Genomic DNA, 19,347 nt, shown 5'->3' on the forward strand with positions numbered 1-19,347 from the left:
CTCCACTGCCCTGTGGATTAAACCTCTAGGACAAAGGATCGAAGTGTGGCCTTAGTAAGAAAACCACCCGCTTCGATTTGGGAGTCCGGGCAGTATTCCATACCTCACACAAATCGAATGATGAAACGTGGCACATATCTATTTGATGCCTCCTTGTATCAATGTTGATGTGTTTAAATAAATTTCTTTGTCAGAATATCTACTCTAATTATGACAGTGGGATCCATACATGAGAGATAGTTAATAAATACTAAACTATAATCACTACATAAACTGTACTTAGCCTTGGAGATATACTTTTCGTGTTACTGCCAATGATACAATTCGGTTGTTTTAAACAAAGTGGAACAGGATTTGAATGTATGACCAAATTATTGAAAGTGAAGTTACTTTCAATTATTACTATTAGGCTAACATCGTTTAAAAGGATCCAAACAGCTAGACTAGAACAAACTGATTGCTCTCTTTGTCTACATCTACATGAAAACCAGTTAAATATTAAACGACATGGTATGGCTTTCCTCATATCAATCCATATGGACAAAAGTTCAGCTGTAAAGAAACACAAAAAAGAACTTAGTACTCTAATCAAGTGTCAATCAGTAAACAGATCGAAATCAACCACATCTATCAGCCAATAAGCACAAGGATTAACAACTGTAAGGTCAGAGATCAAGTCAATAGAGAGAAAAAAAGCAAAAAGAAAAAACGAAAATACAAACAACGATAATACAGCAATGCGCAATAACCAACCACATCCCAGGTCAACAGGACACGCTGTAAGTCGATGGCAAGGTAAAATTCTGATAGGTCGCTATTTCAGTTTGAAGTACATGCTAATGATGTTGTTCTGTAGGACAATAAAAACTTAACAATTAAACCACCTAGACTCAGAGACCTCACAATATCTCCAACATTAAACATTCTTAAATAACAAATGTATTTTAAGTCCATAGTTATATGTATAATGTTGCTGAGATACGTTGTAAAAAAAGAAAATACCTTTTCTTTCCTTGTCTTATTTCGTACGTTTAATTCTTCTTCGAATTCCAGAAATACACGAAAACCATGATCATGTTTAAATGTTGGATGTGATGCTAGTCGTTGTAAAAACACTTCATGCATTGCAACTGTTTTCTTAAAAGTAGCTAAGTATTCACTGAAAACAAATAAGCAAACAAAAGAATATAAACCTAAGGGACACTTTTTACTAAAATTAAATGAATTATGAACTGACGATCAAAACATTAGCAGTAAATGTCAATATACGCTATGTCGATATTATAACAGGGCGAGGTATTGAGGACATTGGGACTCTTGGGACTGTTTTACTAATTATTATAATCATCGAATTCAACAATCTCTGTAACGCCCTATAAAAAGAATAATAAAATATAGTTAAGAGGAGATGAACTGAATTGAGAAGTGACGAGTATCAAAGACTACGTATGCTATACACTTTTAATAAGTGTGAGTGAGAATTTATGATTAATGTAATTGTTTTTGAGTTACACTGATATTACACAGTTGCCTAAAACGAAGTAGACACAACGGAGTTCAAACATACAACTTAATGGCTGAAGATTGAAAGTCTTAACCATTGAGCCACCTACTAAGCTATCGATCACATATTATTACCGCTCACAAGCATCATTAGCACTTATGAGGTTAACTTGTCCATCAGTGTGAACAATGTTATGATTAATTGATCAAAATAATTCCTCTTCTATATCACAATCATAGCAATATCATACATTTTGGGATGTAATAACATACGACTCAAGTAATAGAAAATAACCAATCATTTATGCTAAATATGACTAGTGTTAACTCAGTTATTCAATTTAATTCAAAAAGTACTGAACAGTTGAAGTGTATATCATACCGGAGGTACATTATATACAGAAAACAAGCAACAATCTATGAATGATAATCGATATTTTATTTTCAGTAGTATATATTCATCCAAAAACAAGAAACAGGCAAAAATAATTGATATGGATTGGAAGGCTGATATATAGTTAAATTGAACCAAAACAATAAAACATAAACATACACTCTAACGATTTCACCTAATAACCCTAACTAAAGATCACAGTTAATCTAGAACGAACGGTGTCATTGCAAGCATGCATGTAAGAATAAATTAACTACATATAATATAATCTACCTATAAGACCTTTACCGTTGATTAATACTTCAATCCCGATTTCATGAAAAATTCAACATACACTTTGTGATTGCAATTAATTGAATAACTACACATTTTCTTTGATACCTAGTTTTCACTATTACTATCACTGAAACTCATACCGACAAACTCAACTAATTCAAGATAGCTTCCAGTAACCGCTTCCAAACCATACAAGATCGACTAAAAGAAGGAACTACTATGGAACACAACTGGAAAGGGATCAAAGAAGCACTAACTTCAACGTGCCAGGAGGTTCTGCACCCCAAAAAGCATCATCATGAGGAATGGATCTAAACCTAAACCCTACACAAGATTCAAGAAACGAAGAACAAGAAGCCAGCAATTAACAACAGTCCAACAAGAACAAAGAAAGTCAAAGCACAAGCTGAAAACACAGAAGCAAACAAGCAAGTAAAGAAGAACATTAGAGCTGACAGACTGAAATACGTCGAAGACCTAGCAACAACAGCGGGGAAAGCTGCAAGAAAAGGAAATATGAAACCACTGTATGACACAACGAAGAATCTAGCAGGGAAATATGGTAAACCAGAGAGACCGATAACGACAAAGAAGGCAAGCCAATCAATGGCATTCAAGAGCAGAGGAGGGGAAGGGAGGGACATTTGAGGAACTCTTGATTAAGCTAGCTCTACTAAATCCACCGGACATCGAAACACCACATACAGACCTTCCCATAGATGTCACTCCACCAACGATCGAAAAAAGCAGGTTGACCATCAGACAAATCAAGAGTGTGAAAGCAGCAGCACCTGGCAATATACCAGCTGAAGCACTGAAGTCAGACATACAAGCAACTGAAAACATGTTTCACGTCCTATTCTGGAAGATTTGGGAGGAGGAACAAATGACGATGGACTGGACTGGAAAGAACGATACTTCATCAAAATTCCAAAGAATGGAGATCTGAGCTAGCGTGAGAACCACAGAAGAGTCACACTACTTTCAGTACCAGGAAGCGTTTTTAACAGTGTTGCTGAACCGGATGAAAGACTCAGTGGACGCCCAACTTCTGGATCAACACACCGAATTCCGTAAGGACCGGTCGTCCACAGACCAAATCGCAACAGTGCGGATTAGCGTTGAACGATCAAATGAATGGAACTGATCACTATATATCCACTCTCTTGACTATGAGAAAGCAGTTGACAGTGTGGATAGGAGGACTTTATGGAACCTTTTGCGACATTATGGTGTGAGTAGCTGGGAAAATCGTCAACATCATCCGGAATTCATACGACCAACTACATTGCAAAGTCGTACAATGAGGTCAGCTGACAGACGCATTTCAAGTGATGACCGAAGTCAGACAAGGCTGCTTACTCTCACCTTTTCTCTTTCTGGATTATAAAGACCTTCACATCTGAGAAGCACGGAATACAATCGACAACTTGGATGCAACTAGACAATTTAGACTTCCCATATGACTTGACCTTTCTATTCCATACGCACGAACAAATGCAGGTCAAGACAACCAGTGTAGCAGAAGCCTCTGCATCAGTAGGTCTCAATATAAACAAAAGAAAAAGCACGATCCTCAAATAGAATACAGAGAACATCTGCCCGATCACACTTGATGGAAAAACCCCAGGAGGGGTGGAAACGTTCACATATCTGGACAGCATCGTCGATAAACAAAGAAGATCCGATGCAGATGTGAAGGCACGTATTGACGAAGTAGGAGCAGCATTCCTACAACTGAAGAACATGTGGAACTCTGAACAACTGTCGGCCAATATCAAATTCGGAATTTTCAGTACAAACGTCAAGACAGCTCTATTGTACGAAGCTGAAACTTGGAGAACTACTACTGCCATCATCAAAAAGGTAGAAGTATTTATCACTGATTGTCTACGCAAGACACTCAGTGTCCGTCGATCGGATACCATCAGCAACAGCATACAGTGGGAGTGGAAGACCAGTTTTTCAGATGAACAGGTAACTAGAAAAAGACGATAGAAGTGGATAGGACATATATTTCGGAAATCATCAAACTGCATCACGAAGCAAGCCCTAATCGTGAAGGGAAACGGAAAAGAAGAAGACCAAAGGACACATTGAGTCAAGAATTCGAAGCAGACTTGAAAAGGATGAATAGCGAATGGAAATAAGTGGAAAGGGTTGTCCATGACAGTTCAATGGAGAATGCTGGTGGGTGACATATGCTCCTCCACTAAGGGTGACAGACGTACGTTAGTATCACTACTGCCAGCTACTGGTTTATAATGGAATACACAGCATACTACCAAAACAGACGTAATCATTTAAAAGATGGTAATCACGACTGTCATAACTAGCTGTGAGCAAACATATTGATATGTGCTAGTGAAAGTAAAATATGTTTGGTCACTGAGCGTGGACAAGCAGGTACTTGGCCTACTGACTTGAACATGTAATTTCCTTTCCTCTGATTTTGATTTGTATTTCGAACTCACTGAATGCGACTGCTTGTAAGTGTGTTGAATAAAATAGCATCAAGTGTTAATCCATGTCTCTATTCTGAGTCGAGAATTCTGGATCTGATATAACGTGACTAGTCTCATTATTGTATTAAGGCATTATTAAAGTATACCTGAGAGAGAAATATATTTTGAACCATCCGTTATATCATATAAGTACATATGTGCTTACATAACCGGTTAATATACAATAGGTTGACAAAAGTTAGACAATAGAAAATTTTTAGTTAGATTACATACAAAACAAAGTAGGCGAGCACATGAATATATACAACTATTATTATTACTTAAAATTTAAGCATAACGTGAAATGTTTATCACAGACACAAAACGATAACAATAATTACTATTATTATAACTAACGATATGTAAATTAGAATATTTCTCAAGATTTAGTATAGAGATTGTAGAATTGATGGAGAGAAATTATATCAAATCATGTTGGTATAGAACAAGAAAAAACAACTGAATACATGAAATGTAATACATTTTGTGTCGAATTTAGAAGTACCAATGGGTCCAAATAACAAAGACTATCAGGTATGTAGTTTATCTAATGAATACGAGGAGTGGAAGAACGAAAACCTTATTTTGCAAACCATAAAGTGTCAAATATGATTTTTCGCAATAAGGGTGTGTTAACTAGCGAGTGGGAAAAAGCGCACCTTATGAATGTGAAGTCAGTATGCACACTTCTTTAATCAATAGCTCGTGAGGAAAACGAAATCTTGATTTATTAATAGCGAATTCATGTATGCTGGTCCGTCTATTGACTGACTACTTATAATGGATTAATTGCCCCCAAATGCCCTGGTACGACTGAGAGTGGGGAGAGTCCACTCTTCCTCTCGAAATGTTCTCACATGGCTACACGTATACAGTCACTGTCAGGAAAGTCCTACCCACTTCCTCGTGGTGAAGATGTTGTCTACGAAAGTGAGAGAACGAAAAGCCAATGTCCAGAGCTTAAACCGGATTGATGGATATGGAGGATCCATCTAGAAGAGTTGGGAAACCTTGGTTCCAAACCAATGGTGCACATTGGCTCCAGGGTCCTGATTTAACAAATGGAGTATGAAACTACTGTTGGTCACCGGCTACCATGGGACTGCATCTCCTAACGTTACTCCACTGTCATGTTGATTAAACCTCTAGGTCAAAGGATCGAAGTGTGGCACCTTAAGAAAATCATCCGCTTCGATTTGGGAGTCCAGGCAGCATTCCAGACCTCACACAGATCGAATGATGAAACGTAGCGCATATCTATTTGATGCCTCCTTGTATCAATGTTGATGTACTTAAATAAATAAATAAATAAATAATGGACCGAGTATGGAAGACATTGGAACTTTTGTAAGTGTTTTACTGACTATTATTATTTTATGTTTTGACTGTACAATTCTTGGATGGGTGAATGGGTTAAATGATGAAGAGAGCAGTATATATGATTGCACTACAACAGTAATTAACATTTATTTATGAAAATTAAAAACAGTTTAGTTAGCTATTAGTTACTTGCCGCCCGAATAGCTCGGTGGTAATATCTCTGACTGAGAGGCTGAGTGAGACGGGATTATATTAGCCAGGAAGTATCAGTTTCCTCAAGATAACAGGTAGACCTTGCTGGCAATTAGTGACAAATAGTACAAAACGTAGTTTGAGCAGGGTGCCCTGTCGACTAACTTCAACCACCATCTTAAATTTCAATCATGATGCTAGCGATATTGAGTCACTTAAAGATCAGTGGCCATATCGCAACTCGATCGATCAAAATTCAGACAGTATTAGGACGGACCTTGTCAATGATCAGTTGTAAACTACAAATTCCTTTTTTTTATTTTATAAAAGGAAAATAGTACGGATATTAATGACCCTTCTTACGCTTCTAATTCAGCTTTCATTTTCCGCAGATCGTCTACGGGTAGATTGCCTTCATTTTCACCCAGTCGTTGTAGTTTAGCACGAGATGCATCGAAATCTGGTTTGGGTGGTACTGGTGGGACCTTATGTTGAAAACAGAGAGAAACCAAAAAGAAAAATTGTTGTTCATTTAATAATAAATCATTATTATTATTGTGATGTGTGCTACTTATATTGACAAGTAGTATATGATGTTAGTCGTGAACAAAAGGTCTGGGAGCAGAGAGACAAAAGGATCGAACAGTAAGGAATCGAAACAGAATGAAATTTGTGTGAAAATGAAAGAACAATGAAGTCTGAGTCATTTTGAGACAATTGATGGACATTTTGCAAATTAAGCAATAACTTTATGATTGTTAGATTTTATTAAGTCCTGTAATTTTGTATTAAGTACATTCGATTTTCCCCACCAGTGTTCTGGTCATTACATTATTAACTACTAGCCAATCAGAGTAAGGATTCATATGCCGAAACTTGAGCCATACTCCAAATGTGAGTGAGGAATAGCGATACTACCCGGTTGACCAAATCGAAGCAGTTGGGGATGGGGGCAGAGTTCAAACCTGGAAATTGTGAACGTCTTAATCTTTTTTTTTAATAAACGGAATACACCCATTATGACATTAAATAAGAAAGAAAGATTAGTTCAGCGAAGAGTTCTCTTTTAGGCGAATTCATTTTCAAAGCTGTACAATCGCAAATATATATACTTATTTTTACAGGGTGATAATAATATCGATAATAAACTTCTGTTATACATGGTGACAGTGAGGTTAATACCTTTGTTTATTTAACCTCATTGTCACCATGTATAACAGAAGTTTATTATCAATATTATTATCACCCTGTAAAAATAAGTATATATATTTGCGATTGTACAGCTTTGAAAATGAAATCGCCTAAAAGAGAACTCTTCGCTGAACTAATCTTTCTTTCTTATTTAACGTCTTAATCATTGAGCCACAAGCTCTATTAACAAATTAGGCCAGTGAACTGATATAAAGATAAAGTATCAGTTTGCAGGACATAAGCATATGTAATATTATTCCACACTAAAACATGACTAAACAATATTTTTAGAAACACTACCAGATATATATAATATGCCATACAAGAACTAGGCCTGTTAATCAAGTTTTAATTTCATTGATATATATATATATATATATATATATATATATATATATATATATATATATATATATATATATATGACCTACAAAACCCGTATCCTTAAGTCGCTTATGTTTATTTTTCTGTCTCATATTTTGTATGCAAATTTATGGTAATTGACTAGATAGAAAATCTATGCTGTTGATCAGTTGTGTTGTTGTTTAATATCAGTTCATTTGAAAGACTTGGATCGATAATCCGGTCTCGTGAGCACATAATATTGGTCGACTATATACCAGGATTGCTTATCACTATCTACCGATCAACACACTCTACAGATCAATTTAAAAATCAAAACCTGTTCATAAAAACAAGCCTTGAACTGTCGTGTATAACGAAATATCATGATATCATAGTAAGTTTTGTGAGACACAATCAAATAAAATTCAGATCAGATACCAGTGGAGACAGTATTGTAGATCTCTTGTTTTTTCAATAATTGAGCACTGCTTCAGGGAGATCAAAGCTAAGAGTACTGTTTGGAATATAACTGTTACGACGTTCACTAAACTACAATTTCTTAATTGATAGCCCGGGAAACAAACGTACCAAACAAACTCCTGATTTTTTGTTCTCGAGTACAAGTATGTCAATCCGTTTATCGAATAATTACTTCACTTGATCAATGAAACACCTAGCCCAACACTAGTAACGCTGAGAGCTGATGAGATAATCGTGACCTTGATCGGTTCACCGATATGCAAACCTTCTTCTGTCCCCAAATCTTGAGTTCGATAATAGAACACAGTAATCATGTTTCTACTGTTCTACTTTCACACATCCGGTATATTTATGTATCTCAAACACTCACTAATACATGTACAAGAATTGTCAGACCACTAATTCTTTATATACAATCACGCCATGAGTGATAGAACAATAATTAAGGGACAATAAGTTGATACAACTAACAAGTTTATAATAAGGGGTTTATACAAAAATAACAGCCGTTTTATTTAATATGACAAAATATGGACAGAAATAATCTTTAAGATAATCCTAACAGCATCAATGTCCTCAATATTTGCCCCTTTATAATAGTATCTAATATAACTGCAATTGTCTATCAAATTATTTTCATTTGTTATATGCTTCTTGGTTTTATTATTTTTATGATGTTGTTATACAATTTTGTATGATACAATCTTGCTGTTGTCCATGGTGTATCAGTTTCAAATATCAAACTACATAAATAACAGTAATCTGGAATATTTAAGAGAAGTAAAATTAAATCTATTTATTTCAATCATAGGACGGAAATTTCCACTACTCATTCATAAAAACACAGTTCTTTAAGAAATGCCCCCAAATGCCCTGGTTCGGCCGAGAGTGAGGAGAGTCCGCTCTCCCTCTCCAAATGCTCTCACATGGCCAAGCGTATATAGCCTCTGCCAGGGAAGTCCTACTCACTGCCTTCTCGTGGCGGGGGTGTTACTTACGAAATTGAGAGGACGAAAAGCGAATGTCCGGCGCTTTAACCGGATTCCAAAACAATGGTGCACATGGGCTCCAGTATCCTGAGAGGACAAATGGCGTATGAACCAATTGTTGGTCACCGACTTCTATGGGAATGCATGTCCTTACGATGCTCCACTGCCTTGTGGATCAGACCTTCAGGTCGAAGGCTCGGGGTGTGGCCCCCTAAGTAAACCATCTGCTTCGGTTTGGGCACCCAGGCAGTATCACAGCCCTCACATATCGAATGAGATTTGTGTGGCGCATATGTATTTGGTGCCTCCTTGTACCAATATATGTGTTAAAATAAATAATAAATAAATCTTTAAGAAGTCTAATTCATAACTAAAGGCAGATTAACACAGATGGGAAGTCTTGACAACGCTTTAGCATGGTTTCTCTTAAAAACTCACTTCAGCTTACAGTAAAGGATTACATAATATTTAGAGGACATTATCATAAGTTAGTAACAGATTGTGGGGTAAAACCGATTTTATTTGGTGAATCTGCCAAAAAAATATTCAAAGGATTGATATAAAAGCACAGATATATATTACCATAGAGCCAAACAGGAAATAAACTACGTCTGTAGCTCTTCTAGGCTTACTACCGGCACCAAGCCCAGGTAAAGGAGGAGGGTTGGGTAGGAGGTCAGTAACCCCATCCCGTGAAAAACAACCTTGCTAATGAAAACACTAACCAAAATAAGTAATAAGGACAGCAGTTGGTTGATAATCACTGAGTGTTTAATTGACAACTTCCCTAAAATAATAGCAAGCCTAAACACTGACATATGTTAACAATAATAGAAATTCAGCATGAAAACCACTATTAGAAGGGTTGGAAAATCAGTTACTTTCAATATGTTTGTTTAAAATATATGCTCCTATGGAGATATACATAAAAAGGATAACATAATCTGTCTGATAACAGCCATAAACAAGATGGTTTGGGTAATTTAATTGAAAATTGTCAGATAGGTTCTATTGCAAGGCCTATAAGTTTGGGAATTCAAAATGCATTATTAACGTAGATAACAAAGGTAGCTTAGATTAAAGTATAGCTACTAAGCTACTTGGTTGATGAGAAGGTTGATATCAGAGTCCTTCAGGTACCTTCTAGATTAAGTATTTATTAAAGCATCTAATTAAAAGCCTATTTTTTGCTTTGGTATCGAACTATGATTCACAATCTCATATTAACTAATTTCCCCAGGAATTTATGCTGATAACACAGTTAATAGTACAAACTTTAAATACTTGTTATTAATTTTTAATCACTACTAATTTCATCAAAGTGGGAGAATTCCCACATATTATTACTAGTAATATTTTAACTAGAAAGTGTAGCCATACAAAAAGGGGTCAAATTAATGTAGCTGTTACTTATTAGATGATCGTGTTACATATTGTTTGTTTCTTTCCATTTTTTTAATCAATACCAGAATCTGACGGTAATGTCCACTGAGGTGCTAGAATATCAAAAGTTACAAGTACCTAAGAGACAAAGGTTCGATTTGCGATGCGACGAACAGAGAAGCCCACAAAATGCATCAGCACTGCTTACGCTAAATTTACTGTACAATCTCAATGAGACGAAGATAGGTTAGTAGGATATTAAAGATTTTAAAAGTATCACAGCTGTAATCTTTTAAAATCAAATAAATTACATGACAATATCGTAGGTGGTTTGGAGTAGAAAGTGCTGCTCTTTTTATGGTGGTACAGTTGGACTTAAATCATCAGCTCCAGTACTACTTGGACATACAACTGTTTAAATTTTTATTGACCACAAAAAATAAACCAGTGTATATTTCCACCATTCACTTAAAATATTTGAAAAATCCTAATGGGAGAAGCCTGGCTAATGCAAAAATTAACTTACAATTAAACCTGCATATGCATCATTTTCAACTAAACGATCATGAAGCCAGACGAATTCTTCATGCATTCGTTGTACATCACATTCATTTTGTTTAAAATCAGGCAATGTAGTCTAAAATTTAAAAATAAAGCAGAAGTCAGTAAAATTGTTAGTCGACTAAGAATAAATCTTTCAATACTTTTCTTTCCGTTCTTAAAAATTTAAACTGAAACAACTTTGATACACTATAAAAACATTAGTGATCATTCCAAGGCACAACTCGCTAGTTCGATTATATATGGGCTTATAGACATCAGATTACTTATAACGTCCGACGTCCAAACAGCAAGTCCCAAGTTCGAACGCAGCCCGACCTACTACGGTTTGAGCAACCGGTTAGTACCACCAGCCCCCGCATTTTGAGTGTGATCCATACACGAGTACCTGGTGAATAAACCATCACCAAAAATATTGACTGTAACAAGAATGTTGTCCAATGAGACCTAGTTACAGTTAACATTGCAAATACAGGATGATTTTATTTACATATAAAATAAACAGATGTCAATCTATTGTGAAATGAGTAGAAAATGATAAAATCTTAGTTATGTAGATTGCATTATGCAACGGTATAAGATATACTGCTATAAATAAATTCATGCAAATCCTGACAGTACAACTGATATATATTCAATAAATACATTATTTATAAAAATATAATCACCTTTGTATGAATCTTGAATAGAACACGGTCTTTATCACTCATTGCTCCAGAAATTTCAACGGCTAGTGACTCGGAATTTGGATCGGTCGCATCTGACCATCCCCGTGTTTGGGAAGGAAACTGCGGAAATGATGAACCACCACCGATAGAGACAGTATCATGATAAATGCTAGTTGAATGTTCACCAATATGTTCCTGAAAGTCCGGGGAATTATATTTGTGGGTAATAAAGTACTTTGAGAGAATGATTTATGGAATGAAATAACTCAATAACTGCAGCTAATAAATAGACAAATTGACAATTAAGGCATCAAGGGGAAAGAAACAACACAAGACCTAACATAAACATGTACCGACTAAAGCTCCAACGCCTCACACTATTACAGTGAAGATAAATTAGCACAGAGGCCAAATATCTATTTCGCTCTACCAGGCTGCTTTAAATGCCCAGTTCAAGTTGATTTATTTCTGGTGATTGATTCAACGTATAAACAGGAATGATTAACGACTAATGCCATAAAAATCGAAATACGTTAGCTTAAGTCCTTTTAAAATCGATAATAGCTGGAACTTTATTGTGCATGACTTCTTAAGACTGTTGGAAGAAATCCACGAAAGTGCAGCTATATTACTCAGTAACAGCAATGGTTTAGTGGTCAGTGTTAAGCCGAACATCACTCCATACATGTTTAAGCAACTGGGCAGTATCAACAACCTTAAGTTATAGCTCAAACTACATAACAAGAGCATGTATATCCTTACACTTTGTTTTATTTCTACATGGATTTGGTTTATTACTAATGGATAGTGTCAATGTTCGTTTTTTCGGAACCTTTACATTTCTTCATCTTTTTGCTTGAAATTGAATTCAGATGAAACTATACGATCTACTTTAACCCATACCTGGATCATGAGATATTGTGATCTTACAAAGGGATATATGACTAATAATCAAGACTTGATAGAGATGTTTATCAGACTTCCTTAGTAGGATCTAGAATATTATTTTAATCACAAGTGCGTTGGGTATTACTCATAGCAACAAAGCGCGATTACAATAAATGAAAGTGCTTTTACATAACCTGTTTTTTCGTAACATTGTTGATTTCTGATAACTTTACATTACCCACTGGTTATGTCGAACTTACGGTAGAAAAAACTAAAACAAACAACAGAACATATCAAGAAGACCCACGTCAACCATACGCAATGTAAACCTCGCCAACAAGCGAATAGTTAAGTTAGAATTTCATAAACACGTAAGTGCTTCTGGATCATAATGATGATCTTTAAAGCCTTAAAACACAGTGGTGATAAATATAACTGGATCAGCTGTAGCTACCCTGTGGTAGTATGATTATCCAGTTTACAATGTTACAGAAATATATTATGGGAACAAGTTTAAGATTATTACTCCACGTAATGCACAAAAGCCACCATAGTTATTGATACCTTTTACAAATTTATTGGCTTAGAAGACAATATAGTTTACTACTATAAATAGTCGTAGAGATAATGAATAGTTGGGATAGTCTTAGCGATTAATGAGGACGACAAGCAATGAGAATATTAGGAATTCAGATAGTCGAATAGCGAATGACAAGATGGCTAATATGAGAAACTATACGGAAACTAACAAGAGAACAACTGATATTCTGAAGTCACTAGTAAGTGAACACATGACATTTATGAAACATCACCTGACGATACAAATGCAAAGTTCCAATGAATTTAGCTTTTTGTTGTGAGCCTGGTATCTTTGAAAATGATGAACGAAACACATGAAACTATCCCAAAAAACCGCCAAGTAGTTAATTTATACGGAAAAAGGCCTGCTTTGCAAAAAAATAGTGGAGGACTACAGACGAATTTTTGGATGTTATTGATCAATAACGGAATTATATTCCTGCGCAACATAGAAAGGTTTGAAAGTAAACCAAATTAACATGCTCCTTGAGCTAATTTGACGATGAATTGATACCGGTAATAAAAATGCTTGATTCGAAAATATTTTTGGTACATATTGCTGGATCTACTAAATCTGTGAAACAGAATAAGGGAATAATGCGGACGTATCAAGTCTATTAGTACAGAAACCAACCATAGTAACGCAAAATTCAAAAGTAGGTAAGTCTACAGATATCCAATATCTCAGTCACGAGGTTCTATAAGTCGATTGATTTCTTTGCACTCACTTCTGTTTGCTTCAGTATGGTTTCAAGTATTTAGTTATATCCGAGGAGTGGTGGACTATCACTCGACTGCACTACTTCTAGTCAGTTTGGCCGTTATTTGTGAACTTGTTCCAGTTTCAGTTTGGGAAGGACAGGAGGCCTGATAGCCTGTGTTAGTCCTGGCAATGGTGGTCCCTCAGTTGGTCCAACTTTCTTTTGAAAGAATCGACGGATGGAGCCTCAGCCACGTGCTGAGGTAATGAGTTCCACTCGTTGATGATTCGATGGGAAAGTCGATAGTCAGCTGACAAGTAATTTGTTCTTGGCTTGTGAACTTTTTTGGAGTGTCCTCGTTAATTCTCTGTTTTGGAAGACAAGAAAAATGAGGGCATATCAGGTGCAAATTTGGCACTAAGCAATTTGAAAACTGTAATCAAGTCGCCTCTAGTTCTTCGATATGACAACGGGAAAAGGTTCAGCTTGGCCAGTCGAGCTTCATACGGAAGCTTCGCTATTCCGGAAATCAGCTTAGTTGCCGTTCTCTGAACCTTTTCCAGAAGCTCACTGTCTTTTTTTAAGCAGGGGCTGGTCGCTTGTATGCAGTACTCAAGTTTAGGACGTACGAATACTGTACACAAAGTCAAAAACGTCTTAGCGTCGACATAACTAAAAGCCCTACGTATTGACCATAACGTTCTAAAACCTTTGGCGACTATTGCACGGCAGTGTGCAGTAGTCTTTAAGCCTTGGCTAACGATGACTCCTAAGTCATTATATGTCTGGACGACAGGTAGCTCAGCGTTATTCATCGTGTATTTATCTGTACCTTGATGACCGATATGCATCACAACACACTTCGAAGTATTTATCGGCAACTGCCAGGTTTGAGACCATTCAGATAACTTCTTCAGGTCATTTTGAAGTTCTCAGCTATCACTCTTACATCGTATCGTTCTCCATATCTTGACATCGTCAGCATATAGCAATGATGATAGGAGACGAGGAAGGCCATTTACATACAAGAGGAATAGCACTGGCCCCAAAACTGTACCCTGGGGCACTCCACTAAGCACAGTTCCCCAGCTAGATAACTTTGAGTTCACCCGAACCCTTTGTTGACACCCAACTAAGAAGTCTTTTATCCACATAAATAGATTGCCTCCAATCCCGACATTTCTTAACTTATATAACAGCCGGTTGTGCGGAACATTGTCAAAAGCTTTGCTGAAATCAACGAAGGCTACGTCTACAGGTAACTTTTGGTCCTTAAGAGCGCACCAGCTTTCAAGAGCCACTAATAAGTTAGTGAAACAAGAGTAACCTATTCTGAAACCGTGCTGCTTCTCTGAAAAGATCCGGTTTTTATCGAGATACTTAAACAGCTCCTTCCGAATAATCTTTTCTAAGATTTTAACAACCACACTAGTTAGGCTAACAGGGCGGTAATTCTCAGGTTTGTGTTTCGTATCTGTTTTGAAGACAGGACTTACTATGGCGTTTTTCCAATCTTTGGGTAAACGACCCTGCGTTACGGATAGGTTAAAGCATATACTTAAAGGGTTCGCAAAGAAGTTAGATAATTCCTTCAGTAGCCTAGGATGTAATTCGTCGGGCCCCGTGGATTTACCAATGTCAAGCTTATTTAGTAGACCAAAGACATCGAGTTCTTTAATGGTCACGATATCCAGTGTATGTGTGGGGGGATCTGTATGCGCTGATGGGAAGGGTGTTTCTATGGTGTATACATTGCTAAAATAGTTTGAGAACACTTGAGCCTTAGCAAAGTCGTCCTCCACTAGTGACGCGCCAGTACTGTCTCCTCATAGAGCAGGAATATTTTCTCTTCTCTTTGTCCTTTGATTTATATAAGAATACAAGCGTTTAGGACATTCTATGGATTCCTTAACAATCTTTTCTTCGTACAACTTACGGAGGGTCGAGGCATTAGTATTCCGGACTTTTCTATACTGGGATTTAGTTTCATCAGTCCCCAGTAACCTAAATCTATCCCACATTTTTCTTCTCTTACGGAGAAGGATGCGGACCTCCTTACTGAACCATGGTGGGGAGTTTTTCGGCCCCCTTGGTATAGTCCAAGGGATGTGGGGTGTGGTAACTTTTAAGTATGAATTTCGAAATACGTCCCATGCAGTTTCAACTGAGGACTCTGGGTCTATTGTCCAATCTACTAACGATGCTGAGTGCATGCTATCTGGTATATTTGCCTTCCAGATGTTAGGTCTGGATTGGGCTGACCCGTGCTCGTGACTGACAGTTACATGGAAGTCGAAAATTAAAACTGCGTGATCACTTTTACATAGGGGTGGCATGTAATGGAGGTTCGCAACGTCATCCTCATAGTGAGTCAATATAAGATCTAGTAAGGATGATTCAGTGTCCTGGTCGTACCTAGCCGCTTCTTTCACATGTTGCACTAGAGCACATGTGATAACCGCATCAACTAGTTCCTGCTCGAAGGAATTTTCTGACGATTCAGTTCGCAGATTTTCCCAGTCTACCATAGGTGTTCTGTGCTTGCAAGTCCCAGGTTTAAGTGATCTATGAGATTGGCAAAAGAGATTTCCAGTATCACCGATTTATTAAGATCACCAATTGGCCCTTCGAAAGCACAGAACCTCATGGCACGTGGGCTTCTTTTAGCTATGAATCTGTAGGGATATTTGTGGTTAGCTTGGACTTCGTTGATGCTTGTTGTTACAGCTGAGAAGAAACTGGTAATGCGTAGCGGGACTATACTACCTGATTTGTGGATCCCATCATACTAAAAAAGTAAGACCTTGTTAACTCACTTCTTCATCCGTGATGTTGCGAGATAGCCATGATTCAGTCAAAACTATGATCTTTTAACCCAAATGAAATAATGTGTCTCTGATTTTCTTAGTTTACCCCTAAGTTCTCTAACGTTATTATAGAGCCACCAATGAATAATTTCATCATCTAGCTTCCCCGTACAGCAGAATCCGTCTTCCGGCTTTTAAACAGCTTTCCGCTTAAAGCGGATTGGCCAGTTTAGCTGAAGTGGTGCTCTTGTTCAGCATCATTCAGTATTTGTTCCACTGTTCCTTATCATAGGCTGACCTACTTTCTAATAAGCTACTCTCCAACATTAGAACACCAAACAAAATCAGGAAGGTTTGACTAACGTCTTTGCCACCAATTTTTAGAGTTTTGAGAGCCATCTCTTAGCTATTCCCCTTGGCCACTGTTGCGTGAGCTCGGATAGTGGCTCTCATAGTCAAGTCACGTGTTTATTGAACCTGTGATTTTCGATTTAGATATACTGATGGGGAGTGTCAAATTCGATCCCCACAAGGATTTAGGATTCTTTATGTTAGTTCGGTGGGTGCTTTTTCTACATTGTGCGCAAATGTACAAAAGATGCCACAAGTATTTGGAGTTTGAAAACTCTTTTCCCATGAATACCCATTATCAATCGTACCCACCAAGTGAAAACAAAAGACAGAAGCGATGAGGTTCGAAGATATATTTGATAGGCTATCAATATATCGAGGATCGATTGACCTAATCTGACTAGCGATTGTAGGGGATGTCGAGCACGGCGTTTCCATTCGTGATGTGGTGCGGATGCATGACCGAGCGCCTTCAGCTAGGTGAGTTCATGAAAACTAATATGGTCAGCATACAATGTCGAAGACCTACAGAGCTATTGATTTTGGGGATTTATTTACCGCTACAATACGAAAACCGCAGACTTGGACTGCTCAACATGAACTTGTACTATTGCCCAGGTACTACAATATCACAGCAACAGTGAGCTTAGCCATTTCAAAAATTACATACAAATGTGAGCCCCTGGTTTTAGCGAGCGACGAGCAAGTGATACAGCTATCGTTTTTGTGTTGTTTCTCCTCAGTAGGCTGCACTCCGAGCAGTTTATGACGCCATTTTATCCAACTTCTGTTTTGCCTCTTGATTTTCCTGGGAGTAGGAAGCTATTTAGTAATTTGATCATTATTACTTAGTTAAGAACCTGTTTCGGTGTTTAGGTCGAGTAGTCCATGTTGTACAAATTACTCTGAGGCTCTTCATACGGTGTGCCTTTGGGCCTTCTTATAATCTTGCTGCTAAAAGTGAAGATTTTCGGCTACTTACTAACCACTGAAATAAGAGTTCAACCTCTGCTAGCTGTTCTTGTAGTTGTGATGTAGTTATTGGTGGTAACGTTATTACTTTACATGCTACTCAACATGCTCAAAGTAAAATGTGGTATAATTCGAGGAGAAAGTCCTCGGAATGGAAGTTTTGAAGGAGAAAAATAGTATAAGTAAGTGAATCCATGTTACACAAGAATAGAACCCGAAATAAACCTGAAACTGAAACGTTTTCTCCTACCTTTCTAACCAATAACTTAACATCGATCGAATGACTTTTGCACATATCCTGTATCTACAATTAAACGGATGTGTGCTTGTTGCAGTTGAAGGAACTATGAATCAAAAAGTTGGTCGAGACAGGTAGACCTGTAGAATTATGGTCTGCTTCGGTTTTAATACTGTTATAATAATAGACCTAATCCCAAAACTACAGATTTTTCATAATGTGAAAACCTAATCTAAAAGATCTTACGTAAAAGTCACACCATTCTCTATTGTGACTCGTCCTGTCATAAGAGCCTTCAATATAATATATATCGCCTCTGAAGGACACATTCAAAATGAATAAAAGATGTAAGTTGCACAGGAGTGACCACGCCTTTAGGACATAGTCGCGCTATCTGATTGAATGAACGTTCCTGCGTTCACCATTTTGGCCTTCTCCCAATGCTAAATGTTACAATTATATTTTCCTAGTTATCTAATGTTCACCTTTGAGTAATGTGTGGTTAGGACAAACACTACTGCAGATCTATCGTTGGTATGATTATGGTTGTCTTATTTGATGTTATGGTTCGCACTATTGAAAGTGTTTATATATCTCAATCTAGCAGTGAAATTTTGATATTTTCGGTTATTGGTAAGCGATTAACGAGATCACATCAGACTCAAAGAGCGCGCGTTCTTTTCCACTGATAAGCTCGAAAGAGTGATTAGGTTTGGTTTGGTCCCAATCACAAAAATTGTATGACTCATACAGAATGATCGAAACGAACAATCCGGCTTGGTCATACAGCCCCTAGAGACGTTTTACGAGGTTGTTAGTCAATAAATTATATCCTAATTGGATAAATTGACGGACGATACACATTATTTACCAATCAAGGGAAAAAGACCTAGTTTAATCAAAGGGAGACAACTCCATTCTTTATGGATAATACAAAAGATCAGTTTAATGAAGAAAGTCAGGATTACAGGTCACGTAAAATAGCACTGGTAATCTAAAACCGAA

The 19,347-nt window shown here is 37.1% G+C and overlaps 1 protein-coding gene across 2 annotated transcripts in view; it reads right to left on the bottom strand.

Moving 5' to 3' along the window:
• SNX5_1 (Sorting nexin-5) overlaps window positions 1-13,938 on the bottom strand; it is a 38,170-nt gene extending 24,232 nt beyond the window's left edge. For both annotated transcript variants that reach the window (XM_051210578.1, XM_051210579.1), the window contains exons 1-4: window positions 11,807-13,938; window positions 11,104-11,214; window positions 6,553-6,674; window positions 1,003-1,159 (exon numbers count right to left, since the gene is read on the bottom strand). In XM_051210578.1, the coding sequence (XP_051073180.1) occupies window positions 1,003-1,159; window positions 6,553-6,674; window positions 11,104-11,214; window positions 11,807-11,848 (432 nt within the window). In that variant the 5' untranslated portion in view covers window positions 11,849-13,938. The remainder of the gene's footprint in view (window positions 1-1,002; window positions 1,160-6,552; window positions 6,675-11,103; window positions 11,215-11,806) is intronic.
• Between the last annotated feature and the right edge of the window lie 5,409 nt (window positions 13,939-19,347).

Source organism: Schistosoma haematobium, chromosome 1, assembly GCF_000699445.3.
Source record: "Schistosoma haematobium chromosome 1, whole genome shotgun sequence".
NCBI classification, from domain to species: domain Eukaryota; kingdom Metazoa; phylum Platyhelminthes; class Trematoda; order Strigeidida; family Schistosomatidae; genus Schistosoma; species Schistosoma haematobium.